The sequence below is a fragment of the Protomyctophum parallelum genome (genome assembly GCF_964188405.1).
Source record: "Protomyctophum parallelum genome assembly, chromosome: 12".
NCBI classification, from domain to species: Eukaryota; Metazoa; Chordata; class Actinopteri; order Myctophiformes; family Myctophidae; genus Protomyctophum; species Protomyctophum parallelum.
The window spans coordinates 34745515-34765532 of record NC_139712.1 but is presented as its reverse complement, the minus strand read 5'-3'; the positions used below and the strand labels follow the sequence as shown (position 1 = coordinate 34765532).

Below are 20018 nucleotides of genomic sequence, written 5' to 3'. Positions count from 1 at the left end.
GCAGTTCTGTTTTCGTCACATACACAGCTTAACTTCAGGAACGTTACACTCACCGATCCAGGTGATTGCAATAATAATCACTGTAGGCCTAGTGCATTGCATGTAAACGTCTGTCAAACGGGATGGTTGTTAAAGTTGATATCGGTTTTAACTTTCTCCCCAATAATGTAATCCACATTTGTGCATAGGCCTATAGCCTACTGTAGGCTTTTTTGACTAGATTTAGAAGACATTTTCAAGCTCTTGCTACTGAAATGACCGATTATTTTTATGGAGAAATCATTTACATGCATCTCAATGGGAGACAGTTTGCCCTCACAGAGTGGAGTGGGTGGGGCTTAAATAGTTAAGGACTAATTATAATGTGTGAATTCACGCAATTATGTCTGTTTTGCAAATTGCAATGGCTCTCCCCATTCTCCCCTAAATGACTGTCTACCCCCATCTGAAATATATTTTTGTGTGAGCTGCTTGCAACCTGAGTTGTTTGTAATGTTTGTAATGATAGTAAACACAAACATTGTCCTAACACAAACATTAAATGCCATTGATAATGAATGGTCAGTTTCTAGTGTTTATCCCAACACAAACATTAAATGCCATTGATAATGAATGGTCAGTTTCTAGTGTTTATCCCAACACAAACATTAAATGCCATTGATAATGAATGGTCAGTTTCTAGTGTTTATCCCAACACAAACATTAAATGCCATTGATAATGAATGGTCAGTTTCTAGTGTTTATACCAACACAAACATTAAATACCATTGATAATGGATGGTCAGTTTCTAGTGTTTATCCCAACACAAACATTAAATGCCATTGATAATGAATGGACAGTTTCTAGTGTTTATCCCAACACAAACATTAAATGCCATTGGCCAGTTTCAAGATGAGTGTTGAAATAAAGCCACTGTTGGACTTCATTTCTTTGTAGGCATTTTGAAAAGCATGTTGTACTTTTTACTTGTACTTTGTACTTGTACTTTGTAATTTTTACTTTTATACTTAAGTACATTTTACACCGGGTACTTTTTGTACTTAAGTACATTTAATTTGAGGTACTTTTGTACTTTTACTTAAGTAACTTTCTCAATGGGTACTTTGTACTTTTACTTAAGTAATTTTCAAGTAGAGAATCAGTACTTCTACTTAAGTAAAATATGTTTGTACTTTTTCCACCACTGACTACCGGTCAACCCGCAGGCAGCCGGTGTCGTCCCGGTTCTCACTCGCTGTCCAGTGTCCACCACCCACCAGCAGCACCATGGCTCAGTCTTCTCCTAGTCCACCACCATGCATGCAGCAGCAATTAAACTCTGTCTGCGCTCGGCCAAACCACTCAAACGCTAATCTAAAGGCTGAACAGACAGACACGCTATCGCTGTGCTATTTGTTGTCGACAAGTCAACGAGACGAGTGACGTCATACATGTGCCAGACACTGTCAAATGGCGCCCCCCTTAGGATTAAAACATTAGCTAATTTATTCACATGTGTTTTAGAAAAGTTTGTTGTAGAGGGCAAGTATAATGTTTAAAGCCATATAATTCTTATCACCCAGTGTTTCTTTAAATGACTGATTTAGAAAGATACAGGCGCCTTCAAGGGTTTTTTCAGGTCTGACCCCCTTACCTGAGAAAGAGATGAAGCAGGGAGGGACTGTGTTGCAGATTAAACGTTGCATATTCTACAAATGTCTTCTAAATCAGTAGTTCTCACACTTCTCTAAAATGTTCAAAAATAGCAGATGTATATACAAGCTCGTAGTGCGGCACAAAGTGAGGCACTTTGCGCTCGTCTCTCTATAGTCTCGCGTGGCCAGACAGTTGCCTCCCACAATTTATCATACAGTCTGGAGCACGGAAGCTCTTTTGATGATTAAGCAATAAAGTGGATGTGAATAAGCCTCCTCACTTCCGTTTCGTCTTTACAGTCTCGCAAATGTATTGGCAGAAATGGAAATATAGAGATATTTTAAAATATATTTTCATAAACAAAAATGACAAACAGGTTACTCGGATTTCAGGAGGTGTAGTTCCAGACTCTACAGCATTCAGAGATTGTGGAATAGTTGTGTTGCTATGCGATAGGCCTATTATACTCTTCAACACAAAACCTCGAAAATAGCCGATCTACAGTAGCCTACATATCTAATTTTTCTTTAATATATAGGGATGCTAGAGTTCAAGAGGTTAACGTGAAGAAAAGAGAAAAAAAGATGCAGCCACCCCCCCCCCCCCCCCTCCCACACACACACACACACACACACAATATTAACGCCGAGGACCCCCTAAGGCTCCCGGACTGCCTCTTAAAGACCGATGGTCTATTTATAAAGACAATCAAACTGAAACAACTATGTGAAACTAATTGCCTATGGCATATTGCATAATTATCCGTTAGCAAGGTTGCAGATTCTCTCAATCTCTCGTGTATGGGTGCGTATACTGTATGGCTCAATGTATTATAAATAAGCAGTCTATCTCAATCCTTTAAATGGAAATCAATTAGAAAGAGGTGTTTGCGAGAGGAAATTAAGGACTCAAACACCCGGTGTTGACTAAAGGGATGTTACATCCCATAGCTGCTGGTTAAACACTATGGAAGGATAAAACATGGCAGGGTGAGGGTGCAGAACACCGAACGTACTGTATTCACAAGTAGGTTCCCAAACCTTTTAGTTTAATCGGTAGCATAATTGGCCATATAAATGCCATATCGGATCGGTCTCAAAATAATCCAGATTATTTAATCGGTTTACACCAGCAAAAAAAGAATTAAATAAAAAATTCATGAATGAGTTCAGTATAAATCAAAAGTTTCTAACAAAACGGGACATTTTTTTTTCAACGTTATGTTGATGTGGCACTGATCAACTATCCCTAACCCTAAACGTAGTCCTAACATATAACCTCAGTACTAGAAGAAGTGCCCCGAGGGGTGTGCATACAAAGTTTTACGCAGATCGGTGGGCTTGAAAGCCAATGAAAATCTATTATGTCTAGTCTAGTATGAAAAATCTGAAAGACCAGTTTTGTTTAATGGCTATAAAGAGACATGTGCACCAATTCGCGTGAATGTTTGGACCACATCTGTGAGAGTACTGTCTATTGTGCAAGAAGCGGCCTCCTGGTGGCGCTATAACAGGCCCATGTGAAAGGTTTGGGGGAGAGGTTCAGCTCTGGCATCCAGGGAGTGTGTGAGCAGAGTTTGGCTGGAGATTAGCTGTTCACAGACGGACACACGGACCGACGGACGGGAGAACGGAGTGCAAAAAATACTCTCCCCATGCCTTCGGCTGGTGGAGACAATTACCAGTGGGGGCGAGCGATCTGCGGAAGAAATGGGGATGTGTTTTGGGCGGAGCATTCCGGTTACCAATGCATCCCCCTGAATCTGTGGCCAATTCTCTGACAGACAGGAAACTGCATGTCCACTTACAGTACAATAGAAAGCAATAGAAAGCCTAGCATGTGTGCTGTGTTTACACTTGTGTTGCCAGTCCCACTGCGAGAGGAAGGGATGCAGCAGGAAGTGGCGCTGATTCTAAGCTTCAATTTATTTTGAACTATATCTGCAAAAACATTCTGCAGATCAAAAACCGATCAGATCCGTGCTGGGATCATTTCAAAACGGAGCCAAGTTTCAGGATAACTATCTCAAGTCGACTTTGATGCCAACAGATAAAACCTACAACTTGGCTCCAGGAAATTAAGGTATTGGGTGAAAAGTTGTAATCGACCGATATCTGTCTACAGAATATGATAAAAAGAAATGTGAAGATACTGTAATATAAATCAATGCAGCCTTATGATTTATAATCCCAAAGAAGCACAGTAGCAGCATTAGGCAGAGGTAGATTAAGGTGAACCTGACAAGTTATTGAGTTCAAAATGTCTAAATTGTAGCCTCGTTACTCTTGTATAGCGAGTGTGTTTTGGGGCGAGCTTTCTGGCTGCCCTCTACAGTGGCTATACTATACTATACGCAGTGGTGGAAAAAGTACTCAAACGTTTTACTTAAGTAAAAGTAGCAACACTGTAATGTAGAAATACACTTTTACAAGTAAAAGTCTGGAAATTCTAAATGTAGCCTATAGTACAAAAGTGTATGCATCAAAATGTACTTAAAGTGCCAACAGTAGAAATAACTCACTACACGAAGTGCCCCATTTATATCATATATCAACATCTTAAAACCAAAATGTTGAATTGTGGGTTTGAGCTCACATGCCCTTTTGATATAAATCAAAAGGGGGGGTAACTACCTGTGAGTGGGGAGTGTTGGCTGGGAGGAGGAGGACTAAGGCCCTGTACATCCTCTCTGGAGGGGGGTACTACCTGTGAGTGGGGAGTGTTGGCTGATTAATCAATAACCTAATTCCTAATACATCCTAATACTGGGGGGTCAAATCATGACAGGCAATTCCTGCTGTCAAAATATGACCCCCCAGTCAAAAAACACTTTGTTTGAAATAGACAATCATGCTTTCCAAGGTGTGATTTGGGGTCCTAAGGATGAATACAAAATGAATAACAACATCTTAAAACCAAAATGTTGAATTGTGGGTTTGAGTTCACATGCCCTTTTGATGTAAATCAAAAGGGGGGGGGGGGGGTAACTACCTGTCAGTGGGGACTCGTGTAGGAGGAGTGAGGAGGAGTAGGACTAAGGCCCTATACGTCCTCTCTGGGGGGGGGGGGGGGGGTAACTACCTGTCAGTGGGGAGTGTTGGCTGGGAGGAGGAGTAGGACTAAGGCCCTATACGTCCTCTCTGGGGGGGGGGGGGGGGGTAACTACCTGTCAGTGGGGAGTGTTGGCTGGGAGGAGGAGTAGGACTAAGGCCCTATACGTCCTCTCTGGGGGGGGGGGGGGGGGGGTAACTACCTGTCAGTGGGGAGTGTTGGCTGGGAGGAGGAGTAGGACTAAGGCCCTATACGTCCTCTCTGGGGGGGGGGGGGGGGTAACTACCTGTCAGTGGGGAGTGTTGGCTGGGAGGAGGAGTAGGACTAAGGCCCTATACGTCCTCTCTGGGGGGGGGGGGGGGGGGGGTAACTACCTGTCAGTGGGGAGTGTTGGCTGGGAGGAGGAGTAGGACTAAGGCCCTATACGTCCTCTCTGGGGGGGGGGGGGTAACTACCTGTCAGTGGGGAGTGTTGGCTGGGAGGAGGAGTAGGACTAAGGCCAAAGAACCGATTTGAAAATACCACTGTTGGTCTATAAAGCTTTGAATGGTTTAGGACCAAAATACATTTCTGATCTTGAGCGATATATCATGAACCATCCAGACCTCTTAGTTCATCTGGGAAATAAAAGGCCTTTTCTGTCCCTAACACCACAAATAAACGTGTGGCAGCGGCATTCCAAAATAGAAGATGCAAGACGTCTGGCTCAGATGCAATTTATTTATTTGAGAACGCTGAAATTGCATCTGAGCCAGTCTGTTTTCCCTCTTCTGCACTGTATCTGTTATTTATTTTTATTGTATAATTGTGTTTCCCTTGCTTGATGTTCTGTGTAAAGCAAATTGAATTTCCTTGTTGTTGAAATGTGCTCTACAAATAAAACTGCCTTGCCTTATGCTTTATTACTGTATGAAGATAGTGTGATGACAAAGTAAATACACTTCTATTTCAGATACTTTTTCATGATGCTATGTTGTTTTGTCACATCTAAAGATGCAAAAGTATTTGCTGTCTCTAAACCATGGTTTCTCAATGTGGGTGCCGTGGAGGGTTGATTTCGTCAACTAATACTATGACAAAAATAATTTGTCGACTGGAAACTAAATGAAAACTAAGCTATGATGACTAAAACTAAGACTAAATATATTGACAATTTCGTCAACAAATAAAAACTAGACTAAAATGTTAAAAATAGACTAGTGGACAAGAGATCTAGTATAAGTCATTTTACACTTGGTTCCATGCTGAAAATAGCCGATCTACAAGCTCACAATGTGTCACACTGCGACACGTTAATTGTGAGCTTGCAGATCGGCTATTTTCAGCAAGTGTAAAATCAGTCATTACGATGGTATCAAGGCCTGTCAAAATCTTATGATTTTCGGTACACTAAAACATTCCAGGTGACTAAAATGTGACTAAAACTAAATGAAAACTATTCAAGAGACTATGACTAACACTAAATTAAAAATTTGCTGTCAAAATCAACACTGGTGCCGTGGGTACTGTACTGTACTGTACTGTACTGTACTGTACTGTACTGTACTGTACTGTACTGTACTGTACTGTACTGTACTGTACTGTACTGTACTGTACTGTACTGTGACTTGGTGGTCAACAAACGCTATTTCCATACTCAGACATACAGACGGTACTCGGACATAATACGGACACACATTGCTGTCTATAGGAGTGGCTACTGGCTAGCACCACTCAGAAAACATATAACCATTGCCTTCATGGTGTTTCCAGAAGCAAGAGGAGAAGATTGTATCACTGTGATTAATAATAATAATTATTAATAATGAATACATTCTTTGATTCATTCAGTCTACACATGATATCTAAACATCATGAAATCCTCAGTACAGCAATCGTATAACATAGTATAAAAGTTATTTTCAGTCTGTCCTATTGGACACACCATTTTTCCCCGTGACACACTCCATCTTTGGGGGAAAGATTTGCACAAAAAGGCCTACCTATACCGCATAATATGACAAAAGGTGCTGTAAATGGTAAATGGTGCATTTATATAGCGCTTTACATAGATTGTGCATCACATTCACACATTCACGCACAAATTCATACACCGATGGCGGCGGAAACCATGCAAGGCACCAACCAGCACATCAAGAGCAATTAGGGGTTCAGAGTCTTGCTCAAGAACACTTCGACACTAACTCTGGGGGAGCCCGGGTTCGAACTGGCAACCTTGCGGTTACTATCCAGCCACTGTACCCCTGAGCGGCTCAGGGGTAGAGTGCCACCGTCCATGCTGTAAAGTAGCAATGTAATTCAGGCGTGTGCAGTGGATTAAAAAGTTGATCAACAGGGGTGCCCTCGGCCAAAATAATGAAGAAGTAAACAAAGGAGAGCCATGTGCAATCGTGCATCACGGTACAATGAATAGATTTGCGCGCGCGCACACACACACACACACACGGGCCACATGTGTCCTTACCTTGCCGACGTAGAGCGGTTCATTGCCCGTGTACTCCTCCAGCACGAAGAACTGGTTCCACACCCAGCTGCGCTTCTGCCTGAGCAGCACCTCCGCCGCCGCCTCCTCCTCCTCCTCCCAGGGGCCCCTCGTCGGATCAGAGCGGGGGGAGGAGGAGGACCCCCGGGACCCCCCCTGATGATCCCCCCCGCCGCCGGGGCTCTGCTGCAGCCCCCGGCAGCTTACCCCTCCTCTCTCCCACAGGGCACACAGCAGCGCCAGGAGAGCCAGCGCTCTGTGCATGGCTGAACAAAAGCGCCCCATCATTGTCGTCGTCGTCGTCTTCTGTCTGTCTGTTCTGTCTGTTGCCGGCTGCGGCCTCCTCCCCCCTCCCCCCCCCCCCGAACCACGTGCACTCCCCACACACACGTACGACGTTCCACAAACGAGGAGGAAAACAGAGGAGCTCTGAGTCCAGGAGACGAGACGAGGTGGAAAAGTCGAGGTGGAAAAGTCCTTAAGGGGGGTTGGGGGCGGGAAATGTAGAGAAAAAAACAAAGGACCCTGAAGATTGAAGAACGTGATTAAGGGGGTTGAAAAGGAGTATTATGAGGTGTTGCTGCTGCTTCTTCTTTGGTCTTGATCCTAGAAGTAGACCCACCGTGGGGTATAATTCCCGGCACTTTGGAACCAGAGCGTTAACATTAAGGCGAGGCTCAGAGGGGTCAGCGTTGATAGAGGAGCCGGTGTCTTCGATATGGAGCCGGTGTAATTGGCACCTATCAGAGAGAGAGAGAGAGAAAGAGAAACACTGGTGTCAGCAAAATTGCCTCTCTGACCGCACACGCGGTCACTTTAGACAGCGAGTAATGTGCCAGCTGATGCAATGATAATGACATTTCTTTCCCCGTCGATGATAAAGGAATCGGTCTGAGAATGAATAGATGGTAAACATGGTAAATATATACCAACGTTAGTGTCCTACAGGGCCTATATACCTGCACACACACACTTATCTAGACCATGTGGTTTTCAACCCCATTTCACATCAAGGCCCTGCATTATTGAGGGGCGCTAGCCCCTCCTATATACAGGTTTAATGTTTGTGTTTGTTTTAAAAACGCCATTGACAATGAAGAGAAATTTGTTTAGTAACTAACACAAACATTAAATCCCATTAACAATAAATAGAATTTAGTGTTTGTTTTGACACTGTTTGTTTTACATCATCATCGTTCTTTATTTCATAAGTTTAAGTGAATAGACATGGATTGGATGACCATTGAATAAAAGGAACATGTATAGCTGCTCCAAGCTATACCGAATTCCCTCCTCGATGTTGTAAGATGATAATAGCGCCCCTCACTTCACACAGGTGTGATGTTTCATCAACATTTGAGCCACGGACGGACCTCCATTTGATGAGATTTTGCCTCTCAGACCAAAGACTAAGCCTATTTTGTTGTCGTTGGATGGGATTCTGTCCACAACTCCATGCTGTATTGATGTGGTACCATACTTATAGGAGAGATAGCTGGCATTGATGAAAATAACAATGATTGCATGATCATTGAAGGAGATCAGCCAGTGAATCGGAGCGTCAGGGGCGGTATTGCAGTCGCTGTACCGCACTGTTGTGACGAAAAGAGAGTTGAGCCAGAAGGCAAAGCTCTCCGTCTACCGAGCAATCTTCGTTCCTACTCTCACCTATGGTCATGAAGTGTGGGTCATGACCGAAAGAATAAGGTCTCGAATACAAGCGGCCAAAATTAGTTTTCTTCAACGGGTGGCTGGCATCTCCCTTAGATATAGGGTGAGAAGTTCAGTCACACGAGAGAGACTCGGAGTAGAACCGCTGCTCCTTCGCCTGGAAAGGAGTCAGCTGAGGTGGTTCGTGCATCTGGTTAGGATCCCTCTCGGGCGCCTCCCTAGGGAGGTCCTCGACACACGTCCCACTGGGAGGAGTCCCCGGGGCAGACCAAGGCGCAGTTGGAGGAAATACATTGACTCACTGGCCTTGGAACGTCTCGGAATCCCTCAGGAGGAAGTCACTAATGTTGCTCTGGAGAGGGAAGTCTGGAGCTCTCTGGTGGAGCTGTTGCCCCCGCGACCCGACTACAGATAATTGGTTGAAGATGGATGGATGGATGGATGGATGGATGCATGATCCATTTTCACAGTATTTATCTGTGGAACAGAGTCAAACTAAATCAAATTCCTACTGTACAATTCCAAGTACTTGCCAGGGTGGGGGTCCCGAGTTCAAATATAATTTGTGGGGGTCCCCAGTTCAAATATGATTTTTTGGGGGGGGTCCCCAGTCCCAATATGATTATTTGGGTTCAAATATGATTATTTTGGGGGGTCACGGCATGAAAAGGTTGAAAACCACTTATCTAGATTCTAGACCATAGATATTCAACTTGGCCCTTGGGGACCTTTATCGTGGCCCCCAGGCTGGAACACATTCCATATTCCAATGTAAAGATAGAACTATAATTGGCTGATTGGTTATACGTTTAGCAATGCTATAGGGAGGGACAAACTGCTTGTGAATGTTGTTTGCAGCCAATACATAATCGCCTCAGTCATCAACTGACTTCTGATCGATGCAAAAACATTGATTCGGAAGATCATAGTTTTATTGCAAAACATGGCGTTCGTTAGTCTGTGAAAAGATGAAACGAAAAGCCTGTGGCCATTTGGGTCAGCTTGACAACTTCCTGAAGTGCGCCAAGCACTTTAGATCCCCGTGTTTAACCCATTGAGACCTGAGGCAAATTCTACAAATATCTTCTAAAACAGTTTTCTGTATAACATATGATTCTGTGTTTAAGCTCAAGCTACAAGTTATGGGCTTGTAGATCTGACATTTTTGAATAGCCAAAGTATAAAATAATTATGGCTAAAATCGGAAATGATACAGATATTTTCCCGGTCTTAACGGTTTAACTTAAAGGAGCACTTCACTCATTCTCATGCCCATCTTCACATAATTGGTCCTCGTACTAATTACTAATTTAAGATGGCACGACTTCCGCCGATTAACTCTGCATCTCATTGAAGGGCCATAATGGAATAGAAGATGATGTATTGGCACAAGAAATATGATATAAAAAAAATTAAAAACGCCAACATGGTTGAACAGAACAAACGCCCAAACGTGTTTGATACAATGAAATCAGTCAATTATTAACCAGAACAAACATCAAAACAGAAAATATTTTTTTTCAGCGATAAGGATCTGAGGAGCATTTTGAATTCCAAAATGAAGTAGGAAAAGATAGCTAAAGCATTAGCACATTTTAGTTTTATGATTAAAAAAAATTGGAACCTGGAAAGTTAGCACACTCAAGCCATTGTTCCTGCATTTAACTAATTGTCTCCACCAGGCCGAAGGCATGTGGGGAGAGTATGTTTTGCACTCCGTCCGTCCGTGTGTCCGTCCGTGTGTCCGTGAACAGCTAATCTCGGCCACCGTTAACCCGGTCGATGCCATATTTTGCACACACACTCCCTGGTTGAGTATTATAGCATAATAAAAATATTCGGCAATGGACTCATCCAATCCACGATTGACGATATATTTGTCCCGTCGCCCAACCTTACTCACAACGCGTCACATCAATGCTTTTCAGGTTCAAGGCCCCCTTGACCTTTCACTCTGTTGCTCAGCTCATTTTTCCCTCTTTGCCAAAAAATAGCCAATCTATAGTACAAGCTTGTAGATCTGCTATTTTTTGTCTGAAGTTCTCCTCAGAATAGGAAAAAGAAATCCCCTCCAAGACTTTGACTGTTCAGGACCGGTGAAAAACTGTCAGACTCTTCACATACTAGAGCACGTCTGAAATAAATGTCAGAGCTGAAATAGACATGTAAATATGAAATAAATGCATAAACATGTAGCTAGGTGTAATGTTAGAGACCACAGAACCTTTCAAGCCTGTTTTCTCAACTCACTTTTCTGCAAGACATTACTCCAAAACCATAAGCCATATCTCCAAAACTGGTGGGTAAAACTGAACAACCAATATGTCAATTTGAAGCTATTATTCTATCTATGCATTCTATTGCATCTACGAAATAAAAAAAAGGAATCCAATGACTTACTGTGTGTCAAGTTGGGTCACATTTGTCTGTAGTAACTCTGTGAACCCCTGCCCGCGCCTCCCTGTTGAAGACCCCCTGATTTACAACGCCATGTGACACACACTAAAAGCATAAATCGACAGGCTCTTTATCTGTCACGATGCCAAATGCTTTCCTCCTCCAGCACTCTGACAAGCCTTCATGCTCTGGCCGCGTCGTAAGCGCCTGCCGGCCAGGAAACATACGGCTTGGGGGACCATAGGTCAGGATACACGCCGGGCCACATCTCACCATCCCACTGACAGCTCAGATTTATTTTTAATCTCCGTGATGAGGGCCTTGTCACACAGATCATGCGGCTCGTTAAGAGTCTCGACTGGCAGCTGCGGGTCCTTGTGCAGCCATTACCTGGGCCACGCATGCCACCGCTCTTATATACCAAGAAATGTGACCCATAATAACCTCGGAAAATCCAAGAGGATAATTGGACACATGGCTGAATTCTAGCGAACTCTCCCGCTGTTTCGTTCAATGTGAAACTTCTCCATCTTACAGTATGTACAGTGCTTAGCCATTTATGCTTAGCCACACATGAGTCTAGAACAGTAGTTTAACGTTTTTTTCATATCAAGGTCCATTATTTAATCTGCATTTGAGCCACAGACCACCGTTTGATGAGATTTAGCCTCATGTTGTGTTGGCCAATCAGCTGTCCATTAATAATAATAGCTCAGATTTATATAGCGCTTTTCTAAATACCCAAAGCGCTTTACATGAGAACACCAGGAACAGACTTTATTAAGAAAAAAAGATCAAAGCTAAAACATAAATAATAGTTCTCAGGTCTTGTTTTTGTCCTCTTCTTTTCTCATTGTATGGATTTTGGACAGGCCCTCGCCTTATTGTAGATACGCCTCTGACACATGTAAACCCCCATTTAGCTCCTGCACTGTACAAAAGCATGGCAACTTGGGTCCACCGATAGAGGTTATGCACGTCATAAGTTATGGCCTTCTGAATGGCAAAACACTATACTTGCTTTGACAGCCCATACATCCAAACAGAAAGGAGGTCCTATCTGATTGCATGAATCAATGTTAAACAACGTTAAACTCACTTTGCCGCTCACTTTATGCATGCATACTGTATATACCCTCTGTAGATGTATTTTGTTAGGAAGATGCAGCAAACATCACACACACACACACACACACACACACACACACACACACACACACACACACACACACACACACACACACACACACACACACACACACACACACACACACACACACACACTCACACTCACACACACTCACATGCAACATATTTATTTATTTCCTTGACCCCCTCCTCTACAAACCTAGACTCACACCAGGAAGATAATTGCCTCGACACTAAATTACCTCTTTCTTCCCACGCAAGGATCTATTCTATGTCTTCCGTGACTTGTTTCTATGCACCCCCACAACCTCAGGGAGGAGGAGAAAAAAAGAAGAAGAAAGTACCGTAATAATGGTCAACTTCAACTAATATCCTGTGAAACGTATTCGGCGTGGTTCAGGATAATGAGGCTGTCAAGGGCTGATAATTAACCCATTTATAGGCCTATAAAAAATGTCTTCTAAATCCTGACAGTTTTCTGAAATACCTACGTTTCCATATCAGTGGTGCTAGAACTAAAAATACATCGCAACATTCGCTCTGAAATAATTTATATTCAAAGATTTGCACCCCATTTTCATGATTCTTCAAAAATAGCAGACCTAAATGGTAAAATGGTGCATTTATATAGCGCCTTTATCCAAGGAGCTTTACATAGAATTCACACATTCATACACCGATGGCGACGGAAACCATGCAAGGCACCAACCAGCACATCAGGAGCAATTAGGGGTTCAGAGACTTGCTCAAGGACACTTCGACGCCAACTCTGGGGGAGCCCAGGTTCGAACTGGCAACCTTGCCGTTACCATCCAGCCACTCTACGCCTGAGTTCCCGCCCAAAATGGGTTAACATTTATAAAAAAAGGCAGCATGATTGTAACCTCACGGGTGTTTTCCCAACACATGCTTGATTGGTGATAAAGCAAAGCCAAACTCATGAAAAATTAAACGCCATGACTGTGGATCCATGTTTTGCATACTGCTCAATAATGCATGTGTGAATGAAACCAAATGGACCCTTACAGATGAATTGGGTTTAATTATGTATATGCTCTCAAATGTAATAATTGAGAGGTCTAACACAAATTAGAGAATGTCAACGATTGCCTCATTTGCCTTTTATCTCTCCTATGGTACCACATCAATACAACATCTTATACACAGATAAACAATTATTATTAAGCCTTGGGTCTGAGAGGCTATAGATCTTATCAAAAATAATGATGGTCCGTGGCTCAGATGCTGGATAAATAATGGACCTTGATATGAACACTCCCGAACCCCCACGCAATCGCAGCAAACCAACACGCACGACACGACAAGACACAACCAACAAACTACTAGTCCCCATTGGACAAGCTGTGCCAGCAGCACTTCCAACTGTGTTCAAAGTTCAAACAACTACCAAATGCACAGAAGGAACCTGCTGCAATGCAATTGTATTTCTCACCTCGTCTGATGTCTGATGAGCTCAAACATTTCCACCGCAGCTGCTGTGGCTTCAATCGGAGTCAAAGAGGGGCAACATAAAGCAGTGGTTCCCAAACTTTATGTCATGGACCCCCAAATCTAACTATAAAGGCACCACGTCTCTGTCTGTGTGTGTGGGTTGTAATGCACGTAACTCAAGAACAGTTTGCCCCACCGACTTCAAATTGGACACACGCGTTCCAAAGAGTCAGGCACAGGCAGACAGACAGATACAGGGATCTCCATATACAATATGGGCACAAAAGGGACACAGACAGATAGTTAAATCGGGTGCTATCACAAGTTGACAACGGGTATTATTAGGTTACCAAGTTGCATTGTTCTCAAGTAGGCCGGTGGCCGACGGGCACATATCTAGTTGGTCTAGTTGACACTAATTAGCGCACGGACCCCCATTTGAAAACATATGAAGATTTTTACGGCTCTAGCAGAGATTCTCAACCCGTTTAATTTCAAGGATTCCCAGTATGACATGCATTAGTCTATGGACTTACAGAGTTAGTGAGTTACAGACCCATAAGCTGGAACTCCCTCAAGGACCGCTGGGGGTCCCAGGACCCCACTTGGGAACCACTGACATAAAGAACTACTGTCAATCCAAAATGCATTCATTTCAGAACATGATCCTTGTACATCTATCCCCAACGCATTAACAGGGGGGGCAAGTGACAACTCTCTGCCACTTGCTTGAAAGAAATCACACCTGTGTGAACTGAGTGGTCTCTCTCATTAGCAGGCAACAGTGCAGCACTCTCTCTCTCTGTGTCTGGCACAACAGCGCCCCTACTGGTACTAATAGTCATACAGGTGCTCACAGTCACATAGGTGCATGGGTGGGTGGGTGGGTTGACGTCATATAGTTAGGCGGACACGGACATTGCTGTTCCTTGGAGTGGTTGCACCACTCAAAAACTTGTCACTGCTCCGGGGGGACCACAACACATAGAAGTGTTGTGGTCTTGTGGAGAATAACAATACTGTACCTTATTCAATTACAGTGAAATAACAAAATTATTACTTTAACAACAGAATAATCAGCGTAGATTTATTTTATAGTGAATTAATTTGTTGTGTGTGTTGTGATGACTAAAAACTAACTTTTATATGGAAAGCACTTTGGGTCAACTAAAAACTGTTGTTTTTAAATGTATATATAAATAAAGGTGACTTGACTTAAGACTAAATACACTGACAATCAATCAATCAGTGCCTTTATGACACTTGATTATTGTATTGTATTGTATTGTATTATGAATCACATGGAGAGACTGAGAGCATGCTACCACAGTGACCTGTTTGTATTTGTAATATAGTTTTACTTTCCTACCAGGCATGTTAAGCATGCGTGCACAACATACCATAAATCATCTCTGTTGGGGGCTGGGAACCTCATATGTCCAAGACTGTTACTTTACAGGATTCAAATTCAATAATAGCCAACAATAGCAGATCTACAAGTTCAAAACGTGTCGCTTGGCAGCACGATTGGAGCTGGTAGGTAGATCTGCTATCTGTGATACTTGTGTGTGACGCTGTAGTATGATCAAGCAAGGAGTTCATTTACGAAAAAGATAAGTTAAAAGTTAAAAGTTAAAATATGGAGATTTGGGCCCGACAGCAATGGAATGCTAAAACAAAACACATAAATAGACAAATGCAGTGTCACACACACACACACACACACACACACACACACACACACACACACACACACACACACACACACACACACACACACACACACACACACACACACACACACACACACACACACACACACACACACACACACACACACACACACACAAACATTTAAAGCCACTGCCTCCGCATGACAATTGAGCAGCATAGTGGTGGAAAGTGGAGCAGATCTGGCTGCAGGGCAGTGTGTGTGTGTGTGTGTGTGTGTCAAGGAGGCTTTTTTTCCAACGGTGCCATGGGGGAAAGGGGGGGGTCGGCACAGGGGTCAGGTGCAGCCAATGCAGCCAAATTAATGCTCCTCGTTCATTGTGCTTAACCCACAGCAGCACAGGAAAATACAACGAGTTTGACGCAGCTGGGGCTACGGAGGGAACACCCAAGTGGTACAATTTCCAAAAGTCTCATCCGGCTTGGCTTGGTCAAGGGTCTATGCGATGAATAACACAATTAGCCCTTCGCTAAGCCCCACCCACTCCACTCTGCGATGGCAAGCTGTCCTTCACACCCATTGATTTGAGATGCATGTTTAAATGACGGGATTTCATCCACATAAATAACCGGTCATTTCAGGAGCAAAAGCTTCAAAATGTCTTCTAAATCTATAGTCAACAAGGCCTGCAGTAGGCTATGCGTCGATGAACCAGCAATCAGTTCGATCACATTTGGAACCGTTTCTGGAATCTTTATTCTTTATCACACTGTCAGAGCTGGTTATGTTTTTTTTGGACAAATTACAATACCGGTGGTTCTCACACTTTGTAATTCCAAGGACCACCATAACTGTGGGAGGGTACAAATGGAACCAAATGGACCCATATGGGTCCATTTGGTTCCCTTTGTAACCTCTCAGAGTTACGGACTGTACAAGGATCCAATTGGAAAGCCCTATAAAGGGAATCGCTAAGGAACTGAAATCGTTTAAATCCTGAAGGATCCCATAAATTGACACTAATAATATAACCATTTGGTTATAGGTTGTTACAAATGGATGAATTAACGCCGACGGTTTCACTGTGTTTGCATCCATGAAACAACAATAACACATGGTTACTATTGCCTTTAATCGCATTATTATTATAGATATCTTGTGAAGGAAACTAATACATACGGTACCAGTATATTTAGGGACATTGCAACAGGGGGAGGAGAGTGCAATTTTGATATAGCGCCAAAATGAAGTGGGGCTGTAGCCGTTCAAATGACAAAGCATTGGTTGTTCTGCGCTCTCTCCGTTTCTCTCGTCGCTGCTCTCTGTCACGCACGCACACACACACACACACACACACACACACACACACACACACACACACACACACACACACACACACACACACACACACACACACACACACACACACACACACACACACACAATGTGCACGCATGCCCACAGACACACACACACACACACACACACACACACACACACACACACACACACACACACACACACACACACACTTTAACAATGTATTCATGTCCAGACATCACACATACACACACACACACACACACACACACACGCACGAGACAATGTGCACGCCCGCACAAACGCACACACACACACACACTTTAACAATGTATTCATGTCCACACATCACACATACACACACACACGAGACAATGTGCGCGCCCGCACAAACGCACACACGGATCTCTAATCCCATTTGCCAGTCGCACAACAGGATTACCACTGCTTAGTAACCAATCACACGCTCCGTCCCTTTCATATTCTCCTCTATCGTGGCGTACATATTGTCCACGGTGTCTGCTGCAGAGCACCTGGCACAACAGAGCTCCGTACTGCATTAAAGATAAGCAACTTTGAACTGCGCAGCCTCCTATAGCATGGCTACAATGTGAGGCCCGCGCTGAGACTTCTAAGAGGGGCCTGTTACAGTGCGATTCTTTCGGGAATATGGCTTTTGAATTGGACTGAATGAATGCGTCTGTCTCGAGTGTAATGCGTAAAAGAAGAGGAGAAAAAAAAGAAAAGACAAAAGAAAAACATACCATAGATCAATAGTGCTCCTGAAAGAGAATGGAGGAGCAGAGTTGAGGGATGATTCAATATCTTAAAATCCATATTAGGCTGCAGTATTACAGTGAAAGATCGCAGCTCCAGTTCAAACTCAGTTCATTGGAAGTCTATAATAGCTGACTGGGACCACTTTGCAGGAGTCAATGGTGGCGCCGCAAACAAACGCACGCCGATGACGAGAGGCGTGCTAACCACATGGACCCCATGGGGGCCCTCTCTTACCCCTTATGCCTAAACTTCTTTTTTCACTATGGCAAAAGGCAAAAGGCAACAAAGGTGGACAAGTAATCAAAAATAATTGCTCCATTGATCATTCTAAAAATGCTCCGACATTGACTTACATTGTACGCTGAAACAGCTCTCAAAGTCACTCTTTTAGTACATACATTATCACAAACAAAGTTGATTCAGACAATATAGAACATCACCAAACTTTTTTTTAAATATTGTATAAAAACCTTTTTAGTGTGGCAGGTTTGGTGATACCCCCTATTCAACTTAGTTTGTCTTTGTTTACGTACTAAAAGAGTGACTTTGAGAGCTGTTTCAGTGTACAAAGTTAGTCAATGAGGGGCATAGGCTATATTGAATTATCAATTCCTAATCACTGGAGCAATTATTTTTTATTTCTTTTCCACATTTGGAGTTACATCATGGCAAGGTAGCTACACAACCCAGACCTCTACCAAAGTGGCCTTGCACTTTAAGAAAATAATAAGAAATACCTAAACAGGCGCCAAAAAATATTCTGGGGGCAAAGAAAATAGCAGATCGACAAGCTTCCGGCAAAACATGCAGAATTTGGTGTGTAGTGGTAAAGGAGAGGCCCCAGTATTAATAGAACTATGGCAATGATGACGTATATTGTTGCTGTCGGGCAGAAACTCTTATCTCCATATTTTAATTCCTTGAGCACCACGTTTAGTGTCAAGTTTAGCCGCTTCTGTGCCACGCCTTTCAGCCGCTGAGCTCTCCTTTCGATGAGCCACCAGCTGATTTGCTGAACCGGAAGTAACAATCAGTAATTTCCGGGGCAGCAAATACATACTTTCGTTTTCATCACAAGGGCTGATAAAGTATACCGTGAGGTCGCAGGGATTTTTTATTGAGCTCCTAAAACATTGATGTTCTGTATAAATCACCTCAATCTGAGCTTCAATTCCGAGGTAAATGCTGCTATAGATCGTCGCTAAAGATAGTGTGGACGAAGGGAAAATATTCAATGTCGTCACAAAAGCGGAAGCAAACCATTGCCGGGTGACAGGACAGAACCGGTAAAAATAATACTAGACATCGTTTGATGTCGTCCTATAGGCGATCTAGGACTTTTATAAAAGGTTGTCCAATGGTCACCCCATAGTATAGGCATAGAATGAGCTAATTTACAATACACAACTAGAGAATGCAGAATAATTCTTATTTTGATAAACTTTTAACTGTTATAGCTCTCTATATGGTATAGCAACATCAATACAGCATGGAATTGTGGACAAAATCTTATCCAACGACAACAAAATATTCTACGTTTGGGGTCTAAGAGGCAAAATCTCATCTCTGTCTGTGGCTCACACCCCCAGCCCCCTCACCCTTGATATGAAAAGGGTTGATAACCACTGCTCTAATGAGTGGCGTATAGGCCTATTCATGCTGTCCTTATTAGATGAAGGTATTAATTGGCTTGATTGAGTGTGTGTGTGTGTGTGTGTGTGTGTGTGTGTGTGCGTGCCTGCCTGCGTGCGTGCGTGGGCATGTCCTTGCGTGCGTGAGTAATCACTTGTAGAGCAAGTAATTTCAATTTAGAATAGCACATGTACTTGAACAAAAATGCATGCATTTTATTTGGAGATGATTAATTAACAATCTTTCACAAAACAAATGGCTGATTAATTAGGCGGTTCGTACAGCTGATTGCTGGGACCACCAGAAGAATCCAATCGCGCAATTAATTATATCCACGCCGTTGTTATGAAAGCCCCGGCTATCAATTCTCGCTTGTGAACAATGAAATACTTCAGTTACCATTAGACGAAAAAGGAATAGACATAAAAAGGCCTATTGAGTCCCCAGCACACACAGATGCATGCTTCCAATCATTGTGTATGCCTATATTTAACATTACAACATTTTCACCACATTTCAACCTATCTTCATATAATTGGACCTCAATAATGTTCATGATAAAATCCAAAAACATTGTTCTACTCTGTGTCTCATAGGAGGGCTGTGGGCAGTTCCAAAACCTGTCCATGGCATATCATCATTAGGCAGATTTCTTTTAAGCATTGCAACTTTTCAGGAATAGAAAGCCTGCAGTTTCTATAGCTTAGTTGGATTCCCAATCGATGATGTCACTGGTGGACGGGTTTCTTTCTGAAGTGCCCACAGCCCTCCCATGA

General features: G+C 43.0%; 1 protein-coding gene across 1 annotated transcript in view; it reads right to left on the bottom strand.

Moving 5' to 3' along the window:
• LOC310868009 (cadherin-7-like) overlaps positions 1-7457 on the bottom strand; it is a gene marked incomplete at its 5' end in the record, with an annotated part of 188143 nt that extends 180686 nt beyond the window's left edge. Inside the window, one exon of the mRNA XM_083778211.1 lies at positions 7152-7457. Within this exon, the coding sequence (XP_083634337.1) occupies positions 7152-7457 (306 nt within the window). The remainder of the gene's footprint in view (positions 1-7151) is intronic.
• Positions 7458-20018: the final 12561 nt, after the last annotated feature.